Here is a 21,205-nt window from a genome sequence, read left to right as displayed (position 1 = left end):
AGGGCTGGAATGTCTGTCAGGCACAAGAAAAGACTTGGACACATGAGTTGGTGCAAGCTGATGAGTCTTGTCAGATGGGGCAATGTGCGTCTTCTCCCGATCTGACTCAACCCCAGGCTTTTATTGTAATAATACAAGGAAATAGGGGATGAGAAAATTCAACAGGCGATTGGATTCTTCACAATAGTTTCAAAAGTTCTTTTTGGAAATCAACAAAGTGTACCCTGCGCCCCTTGATTGCACATAGAAGTTCCCAGGAAGAAAGCCAAAGCATGCCAGCTTATCCTTTCACAGGTTAATAATTACCAGAACATCTGAGGTAATCACCCCAGAGGCCATCTACTGCGGTTTCTCAGAAAGAACAGAGATACAAGCAATGGTTTAAGGTGCCAGACTGCCAGCTTCCTCTCAGCTTAAGTCCTTCTTCATCTCTCTGTAATTCACCAAGTTGTCTTCTAACTAGTTCTGGACCACTCTTGTCTTCTGTCCCATCTATGTGTCACTCCATCTACAGTTTTCTGTCACCGGCCTTCTGGTTTTCCCCATGACCTGCAGAACAGCTCTAACTCCTGCCATTGTCACAGTCTCAGAATCATTTCTAATGTCATGGAAACCACCGCAGGAGACAGAAAGAAAATCATAAAGAGCAAATAGAGGAGGAAGATTACAAGAACCAGTGACAGTTGGATGGGTGAGAACATGACACACATATGCCATGAAGTCTGCCCTCGGGACACATATGCCCTCTCTGGCAGGAGGACACGAGGCAGATGATGAGTAGCTTCATGTGAGGATCCTGAGTAAGGGGATGGGGTCCCGTGCCTGCTATCTAGGACTGACACCTCTTTTCTGTCTCAGGCTTTCAATCTCTGCCATGGTGATGTCCTATCTGCAGAATCCTCAGCCCATGATGCCCCTGTGGTGATGTCTACTAGAAGGTTGGATCCTGGGCTCCTGTCCACCTTCTCTCTGGCTTAGCCTTTGACTGCCTCCAACCTGCCCTTAGCTGCTGTCTGTAAACTCACCTGAGTGTTGTCTCTGGTCTCCCAGCTGAATGAGGGAAGATGGCCCTTTCCTTGGGGTCCTGCTTCTGCTTTGAAAAAGGGGAAATGTGGCGCGCTCCTCGACCAGCGAGGAAGAACAACCACCCCTCAAGGATTCTTCTCAGATCACACTTTATTGGAGCGTCTCTTGATTAAGGGAGAGCTGAAGGTGAGGGGCCCTGAGGACTGAAATGCAGCTGCTTATATAGGGAATCAGCCAAACATGCCGTACTGTGATTGGGTCCCGCCAGAATGCAAGCATGGGGAGCCACAGGATAGGCTGAGGACATAAGGTCTATAACCATACCCGTGCATGGGCAGGTCACAGGACACGTAGTCCCGAGAGCATAGCCAAATATGGAGTTGTTTACAGCTAGGCTACCAGGAAGCCAGCGCCATCTTTGAATGGCGGCTCCCTACAGGGTAAACCTGCAGACTTCCCTTTTATCTCCCTCCCCTGGCTACTGTTATGAGAAACACTGTTCATGTTTCTAAGTATTCGCTTGTTTTCTTGTTGAAACCAGTTGATAAAAAATTTTCCACTCTGGATGTCATGGATTACTTCTCTTTTGTTCATGGGGTGCTCTGCCCAGTGAAGACCGGCCTGTGTGCCCCTCCCCACTTGAGCTTTTTTTAACGAGTTAATGTTCATATTTCTTAAGGCTCATGTCTTGTGTTGGGCATCAGGGGCAAGAGAGTTTTTTCCACATTAGGGTGACTGATGTCCCTGCCAACCTAACTAATCTTGGCTTTGGTTTTCTTTTTTGTTTGTTTGTTTGTTTGTTTGTTTGTTTATTAATCTACTTGTTTATTTTGAGGTGCTGTGTATGAAATTCAGGGCTTTATATGTTTTACACAGGTGCAATACTGTAGAGCTATATTTCTAGGTTTTATTTATTTGTGTATTCCTATAAAGCTCTGGCAGGCCTGGTAATTAATCATATATCCTAGGATGGCAATATTCGTGCCCCAGCCTTCAGCATGCTGAGATTACACCTATACACCCACCCACCAAACTCTGGCCCTGGGTTTTCTTATTAGAGAAACAGATTAGTGAATAGTCTGGTTGGGGTTGGTAAGGGTATGGAAGACTCAGGGTTCTTCCTCCCCTACAACACCTTTTCAACTCAAAAGATGATCAGCTTCTGTCCAGATCAGGCTGGGTGCCTCATCTCTGGCAGTTTGTTCAAGTCCTAATCCCCACAAGGCCGACCAGAACTGTTTTCCACTCCAGCTTCCAGCCAAGCTAGGCCCTTACAGGACCCAGCCCTAAAGAGTGTGTGATATCCTAGAATCCCATCTACACTTTCCACTCCTTAGGAATCACTGCTGTCTACTGGAAAAGTTGAATCCTTTGCTCACACTCATTAGCGAAGCCCTACAGCTAAAGTCCTCAGCCAAAAAAGCCCTGAGTGAAATAGGGGTGGGACAGACCCAGGCCTTCCCTGTGCTCCAATTGCTCAGTACAAAACTCCACAGCATCAGTTTGCAGATGGCCGAGGCCCCGCCCCCTTCCTCACTGATTGGCCGGCTCATGTTCTGGGGGCGGGGCGTTTGCGGGTACTTAGGCTGGGGAAACCCCTGCAGAAGCAGTCACCTGAACTATGGGCATCCTACTATTGGCCTCTGGTGTCTATGCTGGTGGCGGGAGTGCTGGGTGGCTCTGGATGGGCTCCTGCACCCTCAGTTCGCCTGTCCTGCCTATTTCCTTTCTCTTTTGGTTGTTATTGGTCACACCTGGCGCTTGGGCCGCAGGCTACGAGGTGAGCTGGGGCCTGAGAGCGGAAATGTACTTGGGCTAGAGTTGAAGCAGAGGTGTGGGTGGCACTGATCTATAGGTGACTGCTGCTGATCTGATGGTGTGGTCTAAGTGCGTGCATTGGGTCTCTGGAAAGGCCTGGCGTGCGTCTGAGAACAGGGCTGCATGTGATTGTATCCACTTCCTGTGACTCCAGCTGGCGTGCTAGGACTTTGCATGCACTTAAATGTGGTTAATCGGGTGACAGATGAGCAGTCACTTGAGACCCTATTTTCTTTTGGACCTGCCCCTTAGCTTAACTCCAACTGTTCGTTTAGCTGCTCAAATCCTGCCCTTCTCTAGCAATTTTGGGGACTAGACCCCACCTGGCTTGCAGAGACCCTACCTCTTGGGTGAATTTGACTCCTGTGAGTTGAGTTCAAGCCCTGATCTGTGTCCTAGGGCACCACAGGTTTAAACTGCTTTGCCTCTCTCTCCAGCTGGTTTGGTCCCTTCCCTTGACCCGGCTGTATTAGAATTTGGACTCCACCAGCCTGCTAGGGTTGAGGCTACCACTGAACATGGCCAGTGTGGCTACCCTGCTTTAAAACTAGCTTCATGTCTGTGCTGACCTATCCCCACCTCAGACTGCACAGTAGAAAAGCCTCCTTTTTGCTTTGACATAACCAGGGAGGTGGGAGGGGGGTTGTCTTTAAAGCTGCCTCTTCTTTGCTGACCCTTCTCAAGCTTAGAAGTACACATCCAAGCTCTGTGGGACCCATGCCTGTAATATCAGCACTTGGGGGGCTGGTACAGGAGGACAGTGAGCTTGAGGTCAGCATGGCCTCAGACTGAGACCCTGTCTCAAAGAAAATCTAGCTTTATTAATTTAAATAATTAGTTTTATTATTTAATATATATGGGTGTTTTGACATGCCATGTATAATTTTATACACACACACACACACACACACACACACACACACACACACGAGTGTTTTTGCCTGCATGTATGTCTGTGCACCATGCATGTGCAGTGTCTACAGAAGAGGGTTGTAGGGTTGTAGGATCTCCTGGAACTGGAGTAATGGATGGTTGTGAGCCGCCATATAGATGCTGGGTATTGAACCCTGGTCTTCTGGAAGAGCAGATAGAACTCTTAACCACTGAGTCATCTTTCCAGCCCTGCAAAACCTAGTTTTAGTTGAACACTTCCTCTGTGCTCTTTCCCAACTGGGCAAGAAGGACTGCACTCATTCACTCCATCCCTTCTTCTGCACTCCAGATGGGTTTTGATGGCTTCTTCCTTGGGCGCATTGACTATCAAGATAAACTTCTTCGGAAGAAGGAACTGAAGATGGAGGAGGTGTGGAGGGCCAGTGCCAGCTTGAAGCCCCCAATTGCTGACCTCTTTACTGGTGAGGAGGTGGGAGGGTAGGGGAGTCACACAAGACCTCAAGCTAGAAGGGTCCAGGTGTGATTTTGTGATAAGCTGTGATTACCCTAGAATTTTTAATGATTTTTTTTGAGCTGGGCTCTGTGTGTTCTTTTTGTACTAGCCCTTTCTAATTCAGAACTCTATTCTGGGTGGGACATGGCAGGCTCTGACCCCAGGGCAGATCTGGGTACTGAGTCCAATTTGGTTTACAGGTGTGCTCCCCCATACTTACGATCCTCCAGAGAACCTGTGCTGGGATGTGCTATGTGGCAACTCTCCCATAATGGAGGATCCCCGAAGTCCTCAGTACAATGCAGATACTTGGGTCAGTTACTTCCTGCAGCTGGCCTCTTTACAGGTAACACAGATATCTAGACCATGGGTCATAGCATGCAGGCACAGGCACCTAACCTTTCCCAAAGCCCAAGGGAATGCCTTCAAGGGATTTCCCTTTGGGATTTATTCTTCATTAGAAGGATACACAGGAGCTGGCGAGATAGCTCTGCACTTAAGAGCACTTGCTGCTCAATTATGAGGACCAGAGTTCAGATCCCAGCACCCACATTATAAGCCAGTCATCCTGGCTGCAAATTCCTGTATGGGAGTTGTTTGGAGCCCCAGCTTCAAGGGGTGTAGAGATAGAAGGATCACTGGGGCTTCTGAATTTCAGCCTAGCAAAGAAAATGCAAGTTCCAGGTTCAGGGAGAGACTCTGCCTCAAAGGAGTAGATGGAGAATGGTAGGGGGACATCTGACACTCTCTTCTGATTTGTGCAGGTGGGTGGAGGCAAATGCATCCCTCACAAACATGTGTAACACACACACACACACACACACACACACACACACACCTTATTTAAAAAAGAAAACCAGCTGTGGGCCAGCTGTGGTGGTGCACACCTTAATCCCAGTACTGGGGGTAGGCAGAGGCAGTCAGATCTCTGTGAGCTCGAAGCCTAGGACTACACGGGGAGACCCTGTCTCCAAACAAAACAAGTAAATGAACCAAAGAAGTGGACCAGTGAGATGGCTCAGTGGATAAAGGTGCTTGCTGCCAAGCTTGACACCCTGAATTCATTTCCAGAATCCACTTGGTGGAAGTGACTCCTGTACATTGTCCTTCAGTCTCCAAGCTGGTGCTGTAACATGCACACCATTGCATGTGTCCCCTCCCTCCTTAAATAAACATAAATAACGAATTCTCTGCAGGTGCTTTTCTTGAGGAGATTTCTACCAGGGTCCATAACAGACACTACAAGCAGCTAGGATGCTAATCTGTGGGATCTCAAATGAATCTAAGCACACAGAGCTCTTTAGTCCATTTACTTTATTACTGTAAATCAATTCTGTCTCTTTGCTGTTCTCATACTTAGCTCCTCTCTGTCCCTTCTTCTGCTGTTCTCTCATTGTTCTATCTTAGTTCTTCTTCCTTTGTTCTTCCCCAAGCATGCATGCATGCATACATACATACATACATACCCATTTATTAACAACTTGTTAGTAAAAACTACAATGCAAACTCTTAGGGACAAGTATTCTGATAAGAGTCACACTTGGCAAAGACTTGGTCAGCTTAATTGGTGACTGACAGCAGCTGTGGGTTGTAAAGTTCTGGCTATCTCTTAAAGGGAGAGCCACAGGGTTACCAGGGAAGAAATTAAACCAACAAGAGATTTAAGGAAAAGGCAAAGAATATGTGATTAATAATATCTGGACATGACTAGTACGTTAACAGCCTTTTTTTGTTAGTCACCTGAATCGCAGGACCTATACATAATTAGTTCACTGAACCTAAAATCTTGCATTAAAAACTGGTGTAGAAATAAATACAAAGTGTTAATTGTTTTTTGAATCAGAGTGGGGAGGTGCCGGTGGAGGAAGCTTAGGGTAACACAGGTGCTATTGATCTCTTGAAGGACTAAGATATACCAAGGCCAGACACCTGCACTATCACTTCTGGTTGACTACAATTCTTCTGAAGGGTTTTGATCTAACAAGGTCAGGCACTTGCAATTCCACCCTGTGAAAGTTCTACGAGGACACTGTGTCTGGCCAACTTTGCATTGTCAATGGCTAAGCATGGAGAACAAGACCTTTAAGTGTCTACAGTCCACATGGAACAATAGACCTAGTTATGAAGCATATTTAGTATGTCCCTAACCATAAAAATTGTACAGTTAAATAAGAAACCATTTTCTAGACTATCCACAATTATGTGTGCTCATAAGATTGAGATGCAATCATGAGATTACATGTACATATTACATGGAGATGCATGGTAAATGGGGAGATATCATAGCTGTTATTGTACAAGAAGTTTACAACAAGAAACAGCCAATTCATTCAAAAGGCAGTAATTCCATAACACAGTGTGTGATGATTTCCTCCAACAGAACCCTTGGTTGTGATAGGTTGACCTTCTGAACACTACTTGTCACCTGCTGTATACTCCCATGGTCTTTTGCTACCAGCAGCTCTCAATATATGAAGAAGAAGGAGAAGGAGGAGGATGCATGAGAGAGTATGGCTCAGTGCCCTGTAGCCTCATCTGAGTAGTGGACCCTAGAGTCCCTCAGCAACTATTGGCTGTTTTGTTGTTATTTTCAGATACAGTCTCCTGTAGCCCAAGCTGGCCTTGAACTTGCTGTGTAGGTGAGGATGGCTTTGAGCTTCTGATCCTCCTGCCACATTTCCTGGGTGCTGAGAACATAGATGCGCACCACCATGTCTGATTTCTGCAGTGCTGGAGATTAAACACTCTAGTCAAACACTCTACAGACTGAGCCACATCCCCAGCCCCTCACTGGTTATTTTTGTGTTTCCCTCTGCTTCTACATGCCACAGTCCCCATGTATTCTGGAGTGTGGGTTTTGTTTTGTTTTGTTACTGGGGATCCAACCTGGGGTCTTGAGCATGCTCTTCTAGTACTTTCACATTGAACTGCACCCCTGAGACCCCAGGTTTTCTTTTGCACACTTAGGTATAGGGACAGTCCAGGACACCCTGGCCTGAGGATTGCTTTCTCATCTATAGCAACAGTATTACCGAACCAACTTCCATTATGAGGATGCCAACATGTGGTTCAAGAACATGGACAAGCTTATCCGCCTGGTCAATGAGCAGGTCAGTGTGCCTCTGTGTGTGTGTGTTAACCAGCTTTCTTTCACTGCAATCAAATGCCTGAAATTGTCAAGTGATAAAGGAAAAAGAGCCAGGCATAGGGGTACACTCCAGTACTAGAACCGCTGAGGATTGCTTTGAGTTGGAGGCCAGCCTGGGACACACACACACACACACACACACACACACACACACACACACACACACACAAACACATACATACACACACATACACACACATACACACACATACACACACACATACACACACACAAACACATACATACACACACACACACATACACACACATACACACACACATACACACACACACACATACACACACACGAGACTCTGTTTCAGAAACAAAATCATACACAAAACTAAAATAGAAAAAGTTATTTTAGTTTTAGTTTTCCTTTTTCTTTTTCTTTGAGACAAGTTTTTGAGCGTAGCCCTGGCTGTACTGGAACTCACTCTGTAGACCAGGCCGGCCTCAAACTCATAGTTATCTGCCTGCCTCTGGCTCTTGAGTGCTGGGACTAAAGGCGTGCACTACCACGCCCAACATAGTTTTAGTTTTCTTCTTTTTTTAAAATTTTTAAAAAATGTACATGCATTGATTTTTGACCTGCATGTCTTTGTGAGGGAGTCTGATCCACTGGAACTTGAGTTACAGATAGTTGTGAGCTGCCATGTGGGTGCTGGGAATTGAACCCAAGTCCTCTGGAAGTGCTCTTAACCACTGGGCAATCTCTCCAGCTCCCTAGTTTTAGTTTTCTAAAATTGTGTGCAGGTGCACATGACCATGTTTGTTCTTGGAAGCCAGGGGAAGATGTTTAGTGTCCTGCTTTATTGGTCTCTGTCTCATCCCCTGGGAATTGAACCTGGAGCCAGGCTGGCAGTCAGCCAACCTGCACTGTACTTGTATCTGGCCCCTCTAGTGCTGGAGTACAGGCTCATAGGTGGCTCTTCCTAGTTTTGTCTGTGAGGTCTGCAGATTGAACTCGGGCCATCACACTTATATGCAGGCGTTCTTACCTGCTGAGTCATTTCACAGCCACTTTAGGTTTTTTGAGACAAACTTTCCTGTAGATTTGGTTGGGCCTCAAACTAATTGTATAGCTGAGGATAACCTTGAACTAATCTTCCTGCCTCTACCTGCCAAGAGCTGGGATTAAAGGTGCACGCCACCATGATCAGCCTCGTTATTTCTGCTTCTCTGTTCCTAGTTTTTCTTTTCTCCTCTTCCTGTCCACCCCAGCCCACTTCTCTTCTACATGGTCCTTTTCATGTTCCTCCTGTTTCTTCTTTTAAGAAAGTTTAGTTATTTTATGTGCATGGTATTTTGTGTGCATATGTATCTGTTTCCCTTGTACATGTCTGGTACAGAGGCCAGAAGAGGCCATTGGATTCCCTGAACTGGAGTTCCAGATAATTGTAAGCTGCCGTGTGCTGTTGGGAATTGGATTTGGGTTCTCTGGAACAGCAGCTGGTGGCCTTAACCACTGAGCCACTTCTTCTTCTCTGTCAAGAGACAGAAAAAAAGTCTCACTGTATATCCCTGGTTGATCTTGAAGTCACAGAGATCCACCTGCCTGTACCCTTGAGTGCTGGAGTTAAAGTCCCACCACCACCTCCTCCTCCTCTTCCTCCTCTTCCTCCTCTTCCTCTTCGTCCTCTTCGTCCTCTTCGTCCTATTCGTCCTCCTCTTGTTCCTGTTGGATTCATGTATGAGTTTCATATATGCTTGGCAAGGGCTTCACACTCCAGCTCCCTCTTCCAGTTTTAAAGACTCTTGTGATTATTCTGGGTGTCCCAGGTAATCTCTAGTTTAAGCTCAGATGACAGAAATTCCAATTTCCTTAAAATTAAAAAAAAATATATCATTTTATAGTCAGGCATGGTGGCATATGCTTTTCTTCTTAGCACTTGGGAGCAGAGACAAGTGGATCTGTCTTTTGGTAGTCTGACAATGCTAAAAAAATAATTTTTACTCTATAATGGCATACTTAATTTTTCCATAATTAATTAGTTAATTAATTAATTGTTTTTGAGACAGGATCTCCTGCAGCCCAGGCTGGCCTCTGCTTGCTGTGTAGCTGAGAATGACTTTGAACTTTTGCTAGGCCTGTCCCTCTGGAGGGTTAGGGTTACAGGTGTCCTGGGTGTTAAACTTGGCTTTGTAGGAGCTAGGCAAGCACCGTACCAACTGAGCTACACATGCCCAGCCTCTCCCTGTTGGAATTATTTAAAAAGTTTTGTAAATCAGCTAGGTGCAGCTGTCCATGGTTGTTGTCCCAGCTACCAGGGAGGCTGAGGCAGGAGGGTCACTTGAACTAAAAAATTCAAGGTCAGCCAGGGCAGCTGGATAACATGGGGAGATTGCCTCAAACAAAACAAATGAAAAAGAAGAAAAATTGTGTAAAATTATAGGATTATCCCTGAAATCTTTTAAGAGTGATGGACAGTGTTTGGTCTTGGCCAAGACATAAGCCCACATTTGACTACTGTTTTGTACTCAGAAAGGTGTTTAGGGGCTGGAGAGATGGCTCAGAGGCTAAGAGCATTGGCTGCCCTTCCAGAGGATCCATATGGTGGCTCACAGCCATTTGCAATTCCAGTCACAGGAACTTCAGACTTTCAAGGGCACCAGGCATGCAGGTGTCATCTGAACACACATGCAGTCACAACATATAAACATTAAATAAAGAAATAAAAAGAACAACAACTGTGGGAGCTCATTTTCAGGTTCCTGGTGGCTTTACCCAGCAGGACTGCATAGAGGATGTTTAGGACCACGGGCCTGAGTGCAGGTGTCTGAGATGGTCTGCACTTGGCTGTGCTGGGGGCGGGTGTCTTTTGCTCCACCCCTTGGTGTCTCTATAAATACCCTGGGGCAGAGACAGTCAGGGCCCATTGGAATAGGTTCCAGGCCCTCTCAAGTCTATCCTTTATTTTCTACCTGTTTATCTCCACAATCTAAATCCTTCTATCTAATATTTCCCTCTGCTCTCACTCAAGAAGACTCTGGGGAGCTATGGGGTTGGTGGGTAAAGGCCCCGCAAACAACAATAAAAAAAAAATGTAGAGAACTCAACCTATTGGATGCCTGTGGGCCCCGGGAAGGTACAGATCCTGAGGCTCACACATGCCTTTCCCCAACAGCAGGCAGAGGGGAGCAAGGTCCATGTTCTCTACTCCACCCCTACGTGTTACCTCTGGGAGCTGAACAAGGCCAATCTAACCTGGTATTTGGGGCAGGGGATTGGGGAGCTTGGGGTGGGGTTGGCGTGCTCCATGGGCCGTGACTGCTCTCAATGCCCTTGTGCAGGTCTGTGAAGGAGGATGACTTCTTTCCTTATGCTGACGGCCCCCACATGTTCTGGACGGGCTATTTTTCTAGCAGACCGGCCCTCAAACGCTATGAGCGCCTCGGCTACAACTTCCTGCAGGTGAGTGAGCATGTGGGGATCCAGGAGGCCCAGAGAAGCTGCTGCCTAATATAGCCCTTTCTCCTCAGGTGTGCAACCAGCTGGAGGCACTGGCCGGTCCCGCAGCCAACGTGGGACCCTATGGCACAGGAGACAGTGCACCCCTTAGTGAGTGTCATCTGTGGACCGTGGAATTGAATGGGGTGAGAGAGAAGGGTTGAAGCTAGAAACCAAAACCATCGCTAGGGCACTTTACATTTGGTGGTACTGGGGATCGAACCCTGGACCTCTTGAATGCCAGACAGCACTGTTTCACCGAGCGCTGAGCTACATCTCTAGACTTTGAGATTCTTTTAAATTTATTTTTATGTGTTTCTCCTGCATGTGTATTAGTGTACCACATGCATATCTGGTGACTTGGAGGCCGGAAGGAGTGTCACATTCCCTAGAGCTGAAGTCATAGACAGCTTCTATAGACATATAGACACATGTGATATTGGGAGTCAAACCCCGGTCCTTTGAAAGGTCAGCCAGTGCTCTTAGCCAGCGGGCCATCGATGACTCCAGCCTTCCAGACCATTCTTAAATCTCCTAAGAACCCTGTACACCTGCACCCGACCTTTTGTGTGTGCGTACTTGGTGGTGGGGCTGACTTCTGTGGGAGATGGCATCTGACTGAGGTTCTGTTGGCAGAGGAGGCGATGGCTGTGCTCCAGCACCACGATGCGGTCACTGGTACTGCACGGCAGAACGTTGTAAATGACTATGCACGGCAGCTGGCAGCAGGCTGGAGACCCTGCGAGGTGTGAGGGGCAGGACCTTGAAGGAACCTGGGTGATGGGCGGGCCCCAGAGTACTCTTAGAGGTGGGGTTTTGGGAGGAGGAGGGGGCCGTGCTTGGGAGAGAAGGGGTGGAGCTTACAGGAAATGGGGCTGGGGCTAGGCAGGAGAGACTGGGTCTTGGTAAGGGCACGACCAGGCTTCCTGGGGTGCAGACCTTGGGTGCAGGTCTTTTGGTGATCCTCACCAGGTTTTGGTGAGCAATGCTCTGGCGCGGCTCAGCTACTACAAACAGAACTTCTCATTCTGCCGCGAGCTCAACATCAGCATCTGCCCAGTCAGCCAGAACTCGGAGCAAGTGAGTAGGGCTGGGAGGCAGGTGGGACACAGGGAGCTCCAGAAGGTGAAGCCTGCAGTGAAGGGGATGGAGCGGTTGCATAAGTTATGTTTGGAGGGCCATTTTGGAGACAGGGAAACTGGGACAGGATAGTTCATCACAAGGGGCATGGCTTGTCCTGCAAGGCCAGGACTGTGTGGGAAGATATTCCGCTAGATGGGTTGGGAGGCCTGTTGTGACTCTGCCCTTCCTGCCATAGTTCCAGGTAACTGTTTACAACCCCCTGGGCCGGAAGGTGCATCAGATGGTCCGACTGCCAGTCAGTGAAGGCATGTTCTTTGTGAAGGACCCTAATGGAAAGACTGTGCCCAGTAATGTGAGCTTGCACAATGAACTCCCCCTCTTCCTAATGCATTTCCCCCAGATCTTGTAATATCTCCGTGAGTTTCTTCCTCTTCTGTGTCTCTCACCTCTGTCTTAATATATGAGGAACATCTCCCTCCCACAAGTGACAGCCCTTCTAAAAATCCCCCTTGGAATTTGCCCTCCCTTTCTGACCCCCTCCTCTTTCTTCCTTCCAACAGGCTTTCACTGTATAGCCCAGGCTAGCCTCCAACTTGTGATCTTCCTGCCTTAACCTCTTAGATGTTAGGATTGAGGGTTTGAGTCACCTCACTGTTTCCCCAGCAGATTTTCTGTTTATGGACAGCCTCTTCACTCCAGGAGGTCTCCTTTCCTGAACCTCTCAGCCCCTTCCTGTCTCTCTCTGCTTCCTATTTCCTCCCAGACTCCTAGTCTCTCTTTGTATATACCTCCACCCTCCTCCCCTTCTCTCTTCCCTCCTTCCTCTTCTCCCTTTCCTTCCTATTCTTCTGCAGTGAACTAGGTGCTAGGCAAATGCTGTTCTACAGGCTTGCTGTTATATCTTATAGAGTTATTTTCTCAGTTGAGGTTCCCCCTTCTCAGATAACCCAAGCTTGGTGTCAGGGTGACATAAAACTGCCCAGCACAGCTGGAGCAATGGCTCACCAGGGTAAGAGCGTGCACTGTTCTTGCAGAGAACCCAAGTTATTCCCAGCACCCAAGTCTAGCAGCTCATAACCAACTGCCTGGAAGTCCAGGTCTAGGGGGACACAGTGCCTCTGGCCTTGTAGGCATCTGCTGTCATGTCCACACACCCACCTATACACATAATTAAAAAATAATCATAATTACTGTAACTTCAGGTCTAGGGGGACACAGTGCCTCTGGCCTTGTAGGCACCTGCTGTCATGTCCATATATCCACCTATACACATAATTAAAAATAATAATAATTAGTCTTAAAAAAATGTCCTGGCCAGGTGTAGTGGTTAATGCCTTTAATCTTAGCACTTGAGAGGCAGAGGCAGGTGGATCTCTGTGAGTTCAAAGTTTGTTTGGTCTACAGCCAAACTACATAGTGAGACCTATCTCAAAACCAAAACAAAACAAAGAAAAAACACCAAACCAAACCAAACAAAAAAAAACTCCAGGTAAGTGGAATAAAGAAAAGCAGATTGTCCCCAGACCTGGCATATTTGCTTCTTGGGCTCCGTCTTTCATAAAATATACTAAAAGTTGTATCAGGATGATATGGACCTTGGTGTGGTGCGGTGTGTCTGTAGTCCTGATACTTTGTGGGCACAGTTAGGATTGGTGGGGCTTGCTGGCCAGCCAGTGTTGTTGAGTTGGTGAACTCCAGGTTTAGTGAGAAGCTCTGTCTCAAAAAACAAAGTGAACAGCCTAGTCTAAGTAGTGAGTTGAGGCTAGCCAGAGGCACATAGTGAAAAATCTCGTTCAAACAAAAATAAAAGGGGCTGGAGAGATGGCTCAGTGGTTGAGAGCACCAGCTGCTCTTCCAGAGGACCTGGGTTCAGTTCTCAGCACCCACCTGATAGCTCACAACTGTCTGTAATTCCAGTTCCAGGGGATCTGACACCCTCACACCAGTGCATATAAAATAAAAATAAATAGATCATTGAAAAAGATTAAAAAAATAAAAATTATGGTAGAGAACCATTGACACCCAGCCAGCTTCAGCCCCTTGCCTTCATATGCATCACATGAATGTACACACACACACATGTACACAGGCAGACATAGCACACAAAAAGTTATGATGATGCTTCTGTGAAGATAAGTAATGTCCATGCAAGTCTCATTATGACATGTTCTTTGTTACTATTCAACTTTTCTTTAGATTTTAAAGGAAATGGAAATGTTCTTCAATTTTTTGGGACAGAGCTTCATAGAGCCCAGACGGGCCTTGAACTTGATACATAGCTCAAAATGACATTGAACTCCTGAGTGTTGGATTATAGGCATGTAGCACTGTCATTTATATGGTGCCCAGGGCAAGCACTCTGCCAACTGAGCTATGATCACTATTACAATATAAAAATATTTCTGTGAGCCACTGAAAGCTTTATGGGTTCTGGCATTGGGCTCATGGGTCAGATGATACACTGGTCAAGCTCTGGAGGTGAGGACTGGGGTCAATTTCGAATACAATAGTTGGCTCTGCTGCTGTGGGGTGTACAGACTGGATCAGTATAGAATTGAGGGTCTCTGCAAAGGGCTGAGTTAGTCCTAGAGGGCCATGGTGTATAGAGAAGTGGCCAGAGGTTAAAGTTGACGGGAGCAGTGGCTACAATAGTGTTTGCTTATTGGATCAGGCACAACAGTGGACGAGATGAAGGAAGTGATTCCAGGGAGGGCTGGAGCTTTCGCTGCTGAGGAGAACCTTGTTCACATGTGTGCTCCATTTCCCCACCCAGTACATCCGGGCTACATTTGACTCTGAAACGGGGTTGTTGATGAAGATTGAAAACATGGAACAGAATATCTCACTCCCTGTGAGCCAAGGCTTCTTTTGGTGAGGAAGGGCTGCTATGTCAGGGCTGGTTGGTGCACAAAGCTGGGGCGGGTGAGAGCTGAGGCCCCTCCTTGATGCTCATTTTCTCTGGTCCCAGGTACAATGCCAGCACTGGTGATGAGAAGAGCACTCAGGCCTCTGGTGCCTACATCTTCAGACCCAGCCATCTTGAGCCACTGCCTGTAAGCCGCTGGCCTCGGATCCATCAGGTGAAGGTCTGTAGCCAGAAACTATGAGTGGGTTTGGGGGTAGGGGTGGGAATGTGGAATCTGGGAACAGGATGTGCCACATGTAGGGTATGGGTGGGAACGATTTCATCTTCTTTATTATTATTTTAAATATTATTTTTTTGTGTGTTTGTTTCTCTCTGTGTGGTGTGTTTCTGTGTGCACATGTGTGGAGGTTAGAGGACAATTTCTGGGAGTTTACCACATGGGTCCCTAGGATAGAATGTGGTTCATTGGCTTGGCAGCAAGCATCTGTACCTGCTGAACCATCTCTCTGCTCCCCAAGGAAGGTTTTCCTGTGTAGCCCAGCCTGGCCTCAAAGCTCTTGATCTTGCCTCAGCCTCTGGCATGCTAGGATTGCAGAAGTGTGTCACGATGCCTGGCTTTACTTCTTTACATATGGAGTAGTGGCCCAGGCTTCACTGCTGATGGAGAAAACCTGCTTCTATAAAGATCTCTGTCAACATGTTCACGTCCATCCCTCGCTTTGGAAATTGGAGGTGAAGGGGGTGGCAACATATAATTGCTTAGAGTTCACCAAGGTCTATAAAGTGAGTTTATGTCTTGGAATGTAGTTTAGATCACATGCATATGAGTAAAGGCCTGAGTTCTAGCTCCATAGCACCATGACAGGGAGGGGCTGTGATAAGAGCACAGGGGTGGCTGAGTCAGGAGGGTCTCAGGTTCAAGGCCAGGCTAGGCTATGTAATGGGACTTTCTCTCTCTCTTTCTCTCTCTCTCTACACACACACACACACACACACACACACACACACACACACACACACACGCTTGCAACAAAAGCATTTATATGTGGGTATATATTTGATAATTCACTCTTAATTTTTCTTGAGAGTCTCAAGTGGCCCCTAATGATTTTCTGAGGTTTCCTTCTGGGGTGGGAAAGGAGTAGATGCAGGCTTCTGAGGCTCATATTTGATGTGATTCCCCTTTACGCAAATGTCTACATACCTATATTAAAATATGGTTTAGAGGCCAGGTGGTGGTGGCGCATACCTTTAATTCCAGCGCTCGGGAGGCAGAGGCAGGCAGGTCTCCAAATCTGAGGACAGCCTGGTCCCTAGAGTGAGCCCAAGGATATCAAGGGATACACAGAGAAACCCTGTCTCAAAAACAAACAAACAAAAAAGATTCTTTCCTTCCGGGCCATGCATGGTGGTACATGCCTTTGATCCCAGCACTGAGAGGCAGAGGTAGGTGGATCTCTGTGAGTTTGAGGTCAGCCTGGTATGCATAGTGAGGCCCTATCTCAAAACAACAACAACAGCAATAGAAACATTCTTCTAACAGAATGTCTGGCTGGACATCCAGGGAGGTGGAGGTCTCACATTTGCCAACATTTCTTCTGTCTGGTTCTTGTCCCTCTTTAATGTTCAACTTCCCCTCATGGTCCAAACAGACACTCATGCTCCTGCCAACATGTCTGTATTTGAGCCAGAGAGAGGGAAAGGGTCATTCACTGTTCGTACTACCTTGATCAACATTTTCCATGGGGCAGATTGTGGCCACACAGGTCCTGATAGCACAAAGACGACTAGACATGCAAAGCTGGAATCCTGTTCTAAGGAGGGAAGATGGGGCAATAGTGGATAGCAAGTATATGTGGATTCAGTCAAGGGCCGTGTGGCCTGTTGGGCATGGTAACACATCTGTAATTCCAGCACTGGGGAGATAGAGGCAGCAGGATCGGGTTCAGGGCCAGTTTTCAGTTTTGACTCCTGCAGAGTTTGAGGTTAGCCTGAAGTACTTGAGACTATGTCAGAATGAAAAAAAAAAAAAAAAAAAGAGGTGAGGTGGCCATGGTCAGGCTCTGGATTCCATCAGCAAGGGGTAGAGGTGGGGGAGTGGGGGTGGGAGGGTGGAGCTGGTGAGAAGGTTCAGAGGGTAAAGGTGCTTTCCATCAAGCCCACCTGTGTTCAATCCCTGAAACCCACATGGTGGAAAGGGAGAACCAGTTCCTTTAAGTTATGCTTTGATCTCCTCATGTATCTTCCACACAATAAAACCAAAGAAGCAGTGAGAACATCATACTGAGTTAGTCTGTGAGGTGGATGTTAGTGGGATACCCCTTTTGGGGATTCTTAGTGATTTGAACGTGGCTCACACCAGCCCTCCAATGTGCCTGTAGACAGCCTTGGTGCAGGAGATACACCAGAATTTTTCAGCCTGGTGTTCTCAAGTGCTTCGCCTGTACCCAGGACAGCGTCACTTGGAGCTGGAGTGGACGGTGGGACCAATCCCAGTGAGGTAAGTGGCATATTTTCTGGAGTGGGGAGCAGACACAGTGGTGTGTAGGAGACTCACAAGGGTCCTTTTCCATTGAGCGCAGAGATAACTCGGGGAAGGAGGTCATCAGCCGCTTTAACACCCCGATGAAAACAAATGGACAGTTCTACACGGACAGCAACGGCAGGGAAATCCTGAAGAGGAGGTGGGGAAGGGGGAGGTGGGGGAGTCTGTGGTGTGCTGGATTTCAGGGCCATGGGGATTTGGTGATGATATGAGGGTGGGATGATGAAGAGGAAGCAGGACTCCAAATCTGACCATATCACACCTTTCTTAGGCGTGATCTTCGACCCACTTGGAGATTAAATCAGACTGAACCGGTGGCTGGAAATTACTATCCTGTCAACACTCGAATCTACATCTCGGTACCTTTCCTGCCACTGTCTCAGACTAGGAAGCACCTCCCAGATACCTGGGGCAGGGTGGGGCTCCAACCAGGGACCCACATGCTCAGTCACCCTTACACCTAGGATGGGCACATGCAGCTAACCGTGGTGACCGACCGCTCCCAGGGGGGCAGCAGTCTGAAGGATGGCTCACTGGAGCTCATGGTAAGAGGGGAGCCCCATCCAAGCTGGGTTTCCTCCATAAGGCCCACCCAGACCCAGCCAAGCTTGGAGGCTGTTGTTGGTACCCATGTCCTGCCTGTGGCCTTGGTTCCATCCTCTTCCCTCTCCTCCCTTTGTTGTGCTGGGATTACAGGCCTGTATCACCATGCCTGGCTTTGGAATTGTATTTCTAAGTTCCACTTTCCCTCCTCTTACCCAGTTCCTGCTCAGGCCTTGACTTGTCCTGTGATGATCCTCTTGTTAAGCACTTACATTCTTTGTCCTGGACTCTTGTTAGTTGGGCCTCACTTCTTCTGGGGTCCCCTACCAGCAGACTCTGATCTTGGTCTTTCGTTTCTGTTGGAACTCCTGCAAGCCTGTACCCAGTTTCTGATTGGGATCACTTGCTCTTTCCTCACTCTTTCCTGGCCACTCCTCGCAGGTGCACAGAAGGCTTTTGGTAGATGATGAGCGCGGACTTGTGGAGCCCCTCATGGACTCAGGCACCGGGAAAATTGTGAGAGGGCGCCACCTTGTGCTTTTGAGTTCTGTTAGTGATGCAGCGGAAAGGCACCGACTGCTGGTGGAGAAAGAGGTCCTGGCCCCTCAGGTGGTGCTGGCTCAGGGTGATGGCATTCCCTATTACTCCCAGGCAGCGCCAAGGATGCAGGTGAGGGACAGCGAGAAGAGCAGAAAGGCAGATCCTGAATGACGCCTTCTAAGCCCCTCTTTTCAGGACTGAGTTCACCCTCAGTTTAAGTCTGTCCCCTTAGGAGTGAGCTCCTCCCTGTTGTGAGCAATGTGCTTCAGTATTGAGTTCGGCCTCATCAATGCCCCTTCCCATTCAGCTTCGTTTCCTGCAAGTCAGTGCTGATTGCCAGCCAGGCTCTGACCAATCCCCTTAGCCTTAGCCCTTCTTTCTGCAGTTCTCTGGACTTCGCCAGGACCTACCTCCCCAGGTACATCTGCTTACACTGGCCCGCTGGGGGCCAAAGATGGTGCTGCTGCGCTTGGAGCACCAGTTCACTGTGACAGAAGATTCACGCGGCAACCTGAGCTCCCCTGTAACCTTGAACTTGCAGGTGAGGAGGGTTGAACTGAGGAGATGGGATGAGAGAGAGACGGGCAAAAACTGGGTTTTGGGGCTCACCTGGACCCATCTATATTCCCTGCAGAACCTGTTCCAGGTCTTCACTATCACCGACCTGCAGGAGACCACATTGGCAGCCAACCAGCCCCTGTCCAGGGCTTCCAGGCTGAAGTGGATAACAAATACTGGTGAAGACCTGGCAGGATTCCTGCCTGGGGCTGGCAGCTGAGGGTGGAGTGTGAGGGTTGTTGGCTAGGAGCCAATGTAGAGCTTGAGGACAGGGCCTTAAGAGTGAGCAGTTCAGCAAACCAGCAATGCGCCTGGAGTTTGGAGCATGGAATTTTAACCCCAGGATGTGTTGAGCTCCATCAGTGTCTAATTCTAGGATGGTGTCCGTCACCTTTGGGATATGAACACTATGGAGTTGGAGGATTTGGGGAATCTTGAGGTTCAGGCATAGGGAAGTGGTTTAAAGGTCCGGATGTGAGGCCCTGGGGCAGAGGTGAGAGGTGGGTGTGTATGGCTGTGTCCAGGCCTGAGTTCTCTTCTGCTGATCACAGGTCCCACCTCCTACCCTGCTCCCTCCAAGTTGGATCCTACCTCAGTCACACTGCAGCCTATGGAAATACGTACCTTCGTGGCCAGGGTTCAATGGCAAGAATTCAGCTAGGCCTGCCAAAAGGAGGGGCAGACCTCTCCCCTTCTCTTGCTGTGACCACTCACAAACACCATTAAAAGGCTTCTACTAAGACTCAGGTCACCCAGTGACTGTGCATTATTTTTGAGGAGGGATGTAGAGTGTCAGATCTAGGGAGGTCAGCTGACCCTCGCTCAGCCCTGACCCCAGGCCCTCCCCATTGGAATCGCCACACCAGCATGTTCTCTCCCCATCTCACTCATCATTTTTTCCCTCTCCTCCCACTCGATCCTTTGTCCACACAGGCCCCCACACAGCTGTCTCAACAAGCACTGAGGATAGACCTGTGCAGGACACAGCATCAGAAAACCAGCTGTACTCTGGGTCTTTCTAATCTGGCCTTTGGGTCAGATCTAGGCAGGGAATCTGGAAGGTTCTGGAGGAGGAGGTGGGACAGAAGCAGGTGCCAGTCTTAGGCTCCTTACTGGTAGGGCAGCCATTATTCCTCCCCCATGAGATTCTTCCTCTTCTCAACTTGTGGAGCCCCTAGCTCATCCTTCTGAGGCAGAGCCTAGTGCTCTCTGGGATTTTAGTGTGTTCTGCTGTCTGTTAAGCAGATGTTGGGGCTGGAGAAATGGCCCTGATTAAAAGCACAGACTGTTCTTCCAGAGGATTTGAGGTCAGCTTCCAGCACCCACATCAGGTGCCTCACCAGCCGTAACAGCAGCTGCAGAGGGACCCAGTGCCTCTGGCCTTTGCTGCCCATGGTCATCTCCACTCCTACTCATGTGCACACACCCACTCATGAAATGGGAAGAAAATTTTTAAAGGCATTTTCTTTTTTATAAAAAAATTTTCCATATATCCCAACCACAGTTTCCCCTCCTTCTACTCCTGCTATTAATGCCATCCCCATCCCTTCTCCTCCAGATCCATTCCTCCATTTTCCTTCAGAAAAGAGCAGGCCTCCCAGGCATATCCACATGGCATGACAAGTTACAAGAAGACTAGTCACAACCTTCACATCAAGGCTGGGTGAGGCAACCCAGTAGGAAGAAAAGGGTCCTAAGGGCAGGTTGAAAGAGTGAGAGACACCCCACTCCCACTGTTAGGAGTCCCACAAAACACCAAGCTAACACCATAACATATATGCAAAGGACTAGCACAGAGATGTTGTAGCTGGTGTGTGATCCGTACCTAGGAGACTGAAGCAGGAGGTTCTAGTTCTAGGTCACGGTTAGTGAGACCCTCTCTTTCTCAAGTAAACAAATATATAAATAAAAATAATGACTTGGTGTTGTGGCTCACCTGTAATTCCAACATGAGGGAGGTTGAGTAGGATCACTGTATTAGGGTGTATAACTCAATACAGTGTTCTCTGGAGGAACAGAACTTACAGAAATTACAGAATGAATGAATGAGTGAATATATATATATATATATATATATATATATATATATATATATATATGATTTAGTTAGGTGGGAAAGATGCACGCCTTTAATCCCAGCACTTGGGAGGGAGAGGTAGGTGATCTCTGAGTTTTAGGGCAGCCTGGGCTATAGAGCAAGTTTCAGGTCAGCCAGGGCTACACAGAAAAACCTTGTCTTG

General features: G+C 47.9%; 1 protein-coding gene across 7 annotated transcripts; it reads left to right on the top strand.

Moving 5' to 3' along the window:
• Nucleotides 1-371: 371 nt before the first annotated feature.
• Nucleotides 372-19,711, top strand: LOC143273294 (lysosomal alpha-mannosidase-like). 7 transcript variants are annotated; one of them, XM_076571969.1, is made up of 22 exons: nucleotides 372-787; nucleotides 859-938; nucleotides 1,051-1,212; nucleotides 4,067-4,199; nucleotides 4,432-4,577; nucleotides 7,252-7,341; nucleotides 10,508-10,590; nucleotides 10,674-10,794; nucleotides 10,863-10,941; nucleotides 11,467-11,576; nucleotides 11,803-11,910; nucleotides 12,149-12,265; nucleotides 14,687-14,784; nucleotides 14,882-14,999; nucleotides 17,161-17,279; nucleotides 17,362-17,463; nucleotides 17,596-17,683; nucleotides 17,789-17,869; nucleotides 18,309-18,536; nucleotides 18,793-18,948; nucleotides 19,042-19,144; nucleotides 19,517-19,711. In XM_076571969.1, exons 4-22 carry the CDS (start codon nucleotides 4,067-4,069, stop codon nucleotides 19,624-19,626), a joined length of 2,190 nt encoding a protein of 729 aa, XP_076428084.1. In that variant the 5' UTR covers nucleotides 372-787; nucleotides 859-938; nucleotides 1,051-1,212; the 3' UTR covers nucleotides 19,627-19,711. The 7 variants fall into 7 exon arrangements, with proteins under 7 accessions (XP_076428084.1, XP_076428083.1, XP_076428085.1 ...); XM_076571970.1 differs by having other exon boundaries at nucleotides 552-691; XM_076571968.1 differs by having other exon boundaries at nucleotides 859-1,212.
• The last annotated feature ends 1,494 nt before the right edge of the window (nucleotides 19,712-21,205 follow it).

Source organism: Peromyscus maniculatus, chromosome 5, assembly GCF_049852395.1.
Source record: "Peromyscus maniculatus bairdii isolate BWxNUB_F1_BW_parent chromosome 5, HU_Pman_BW_mat_3.1, whole genome shotgun sequence".
Classification (NCBI taxonomy): domain Eukaryota; kingdom Metazoa; phylum Chordata; class Mammalia; order Rodentia; family Cricetidae; genus Peromyscus; species Peromyscus maniculatus.
Note: the sequence above shows the minus strand (reverse complement) of the source record. Positions and strands in the feature narration are given on the sequence as shown.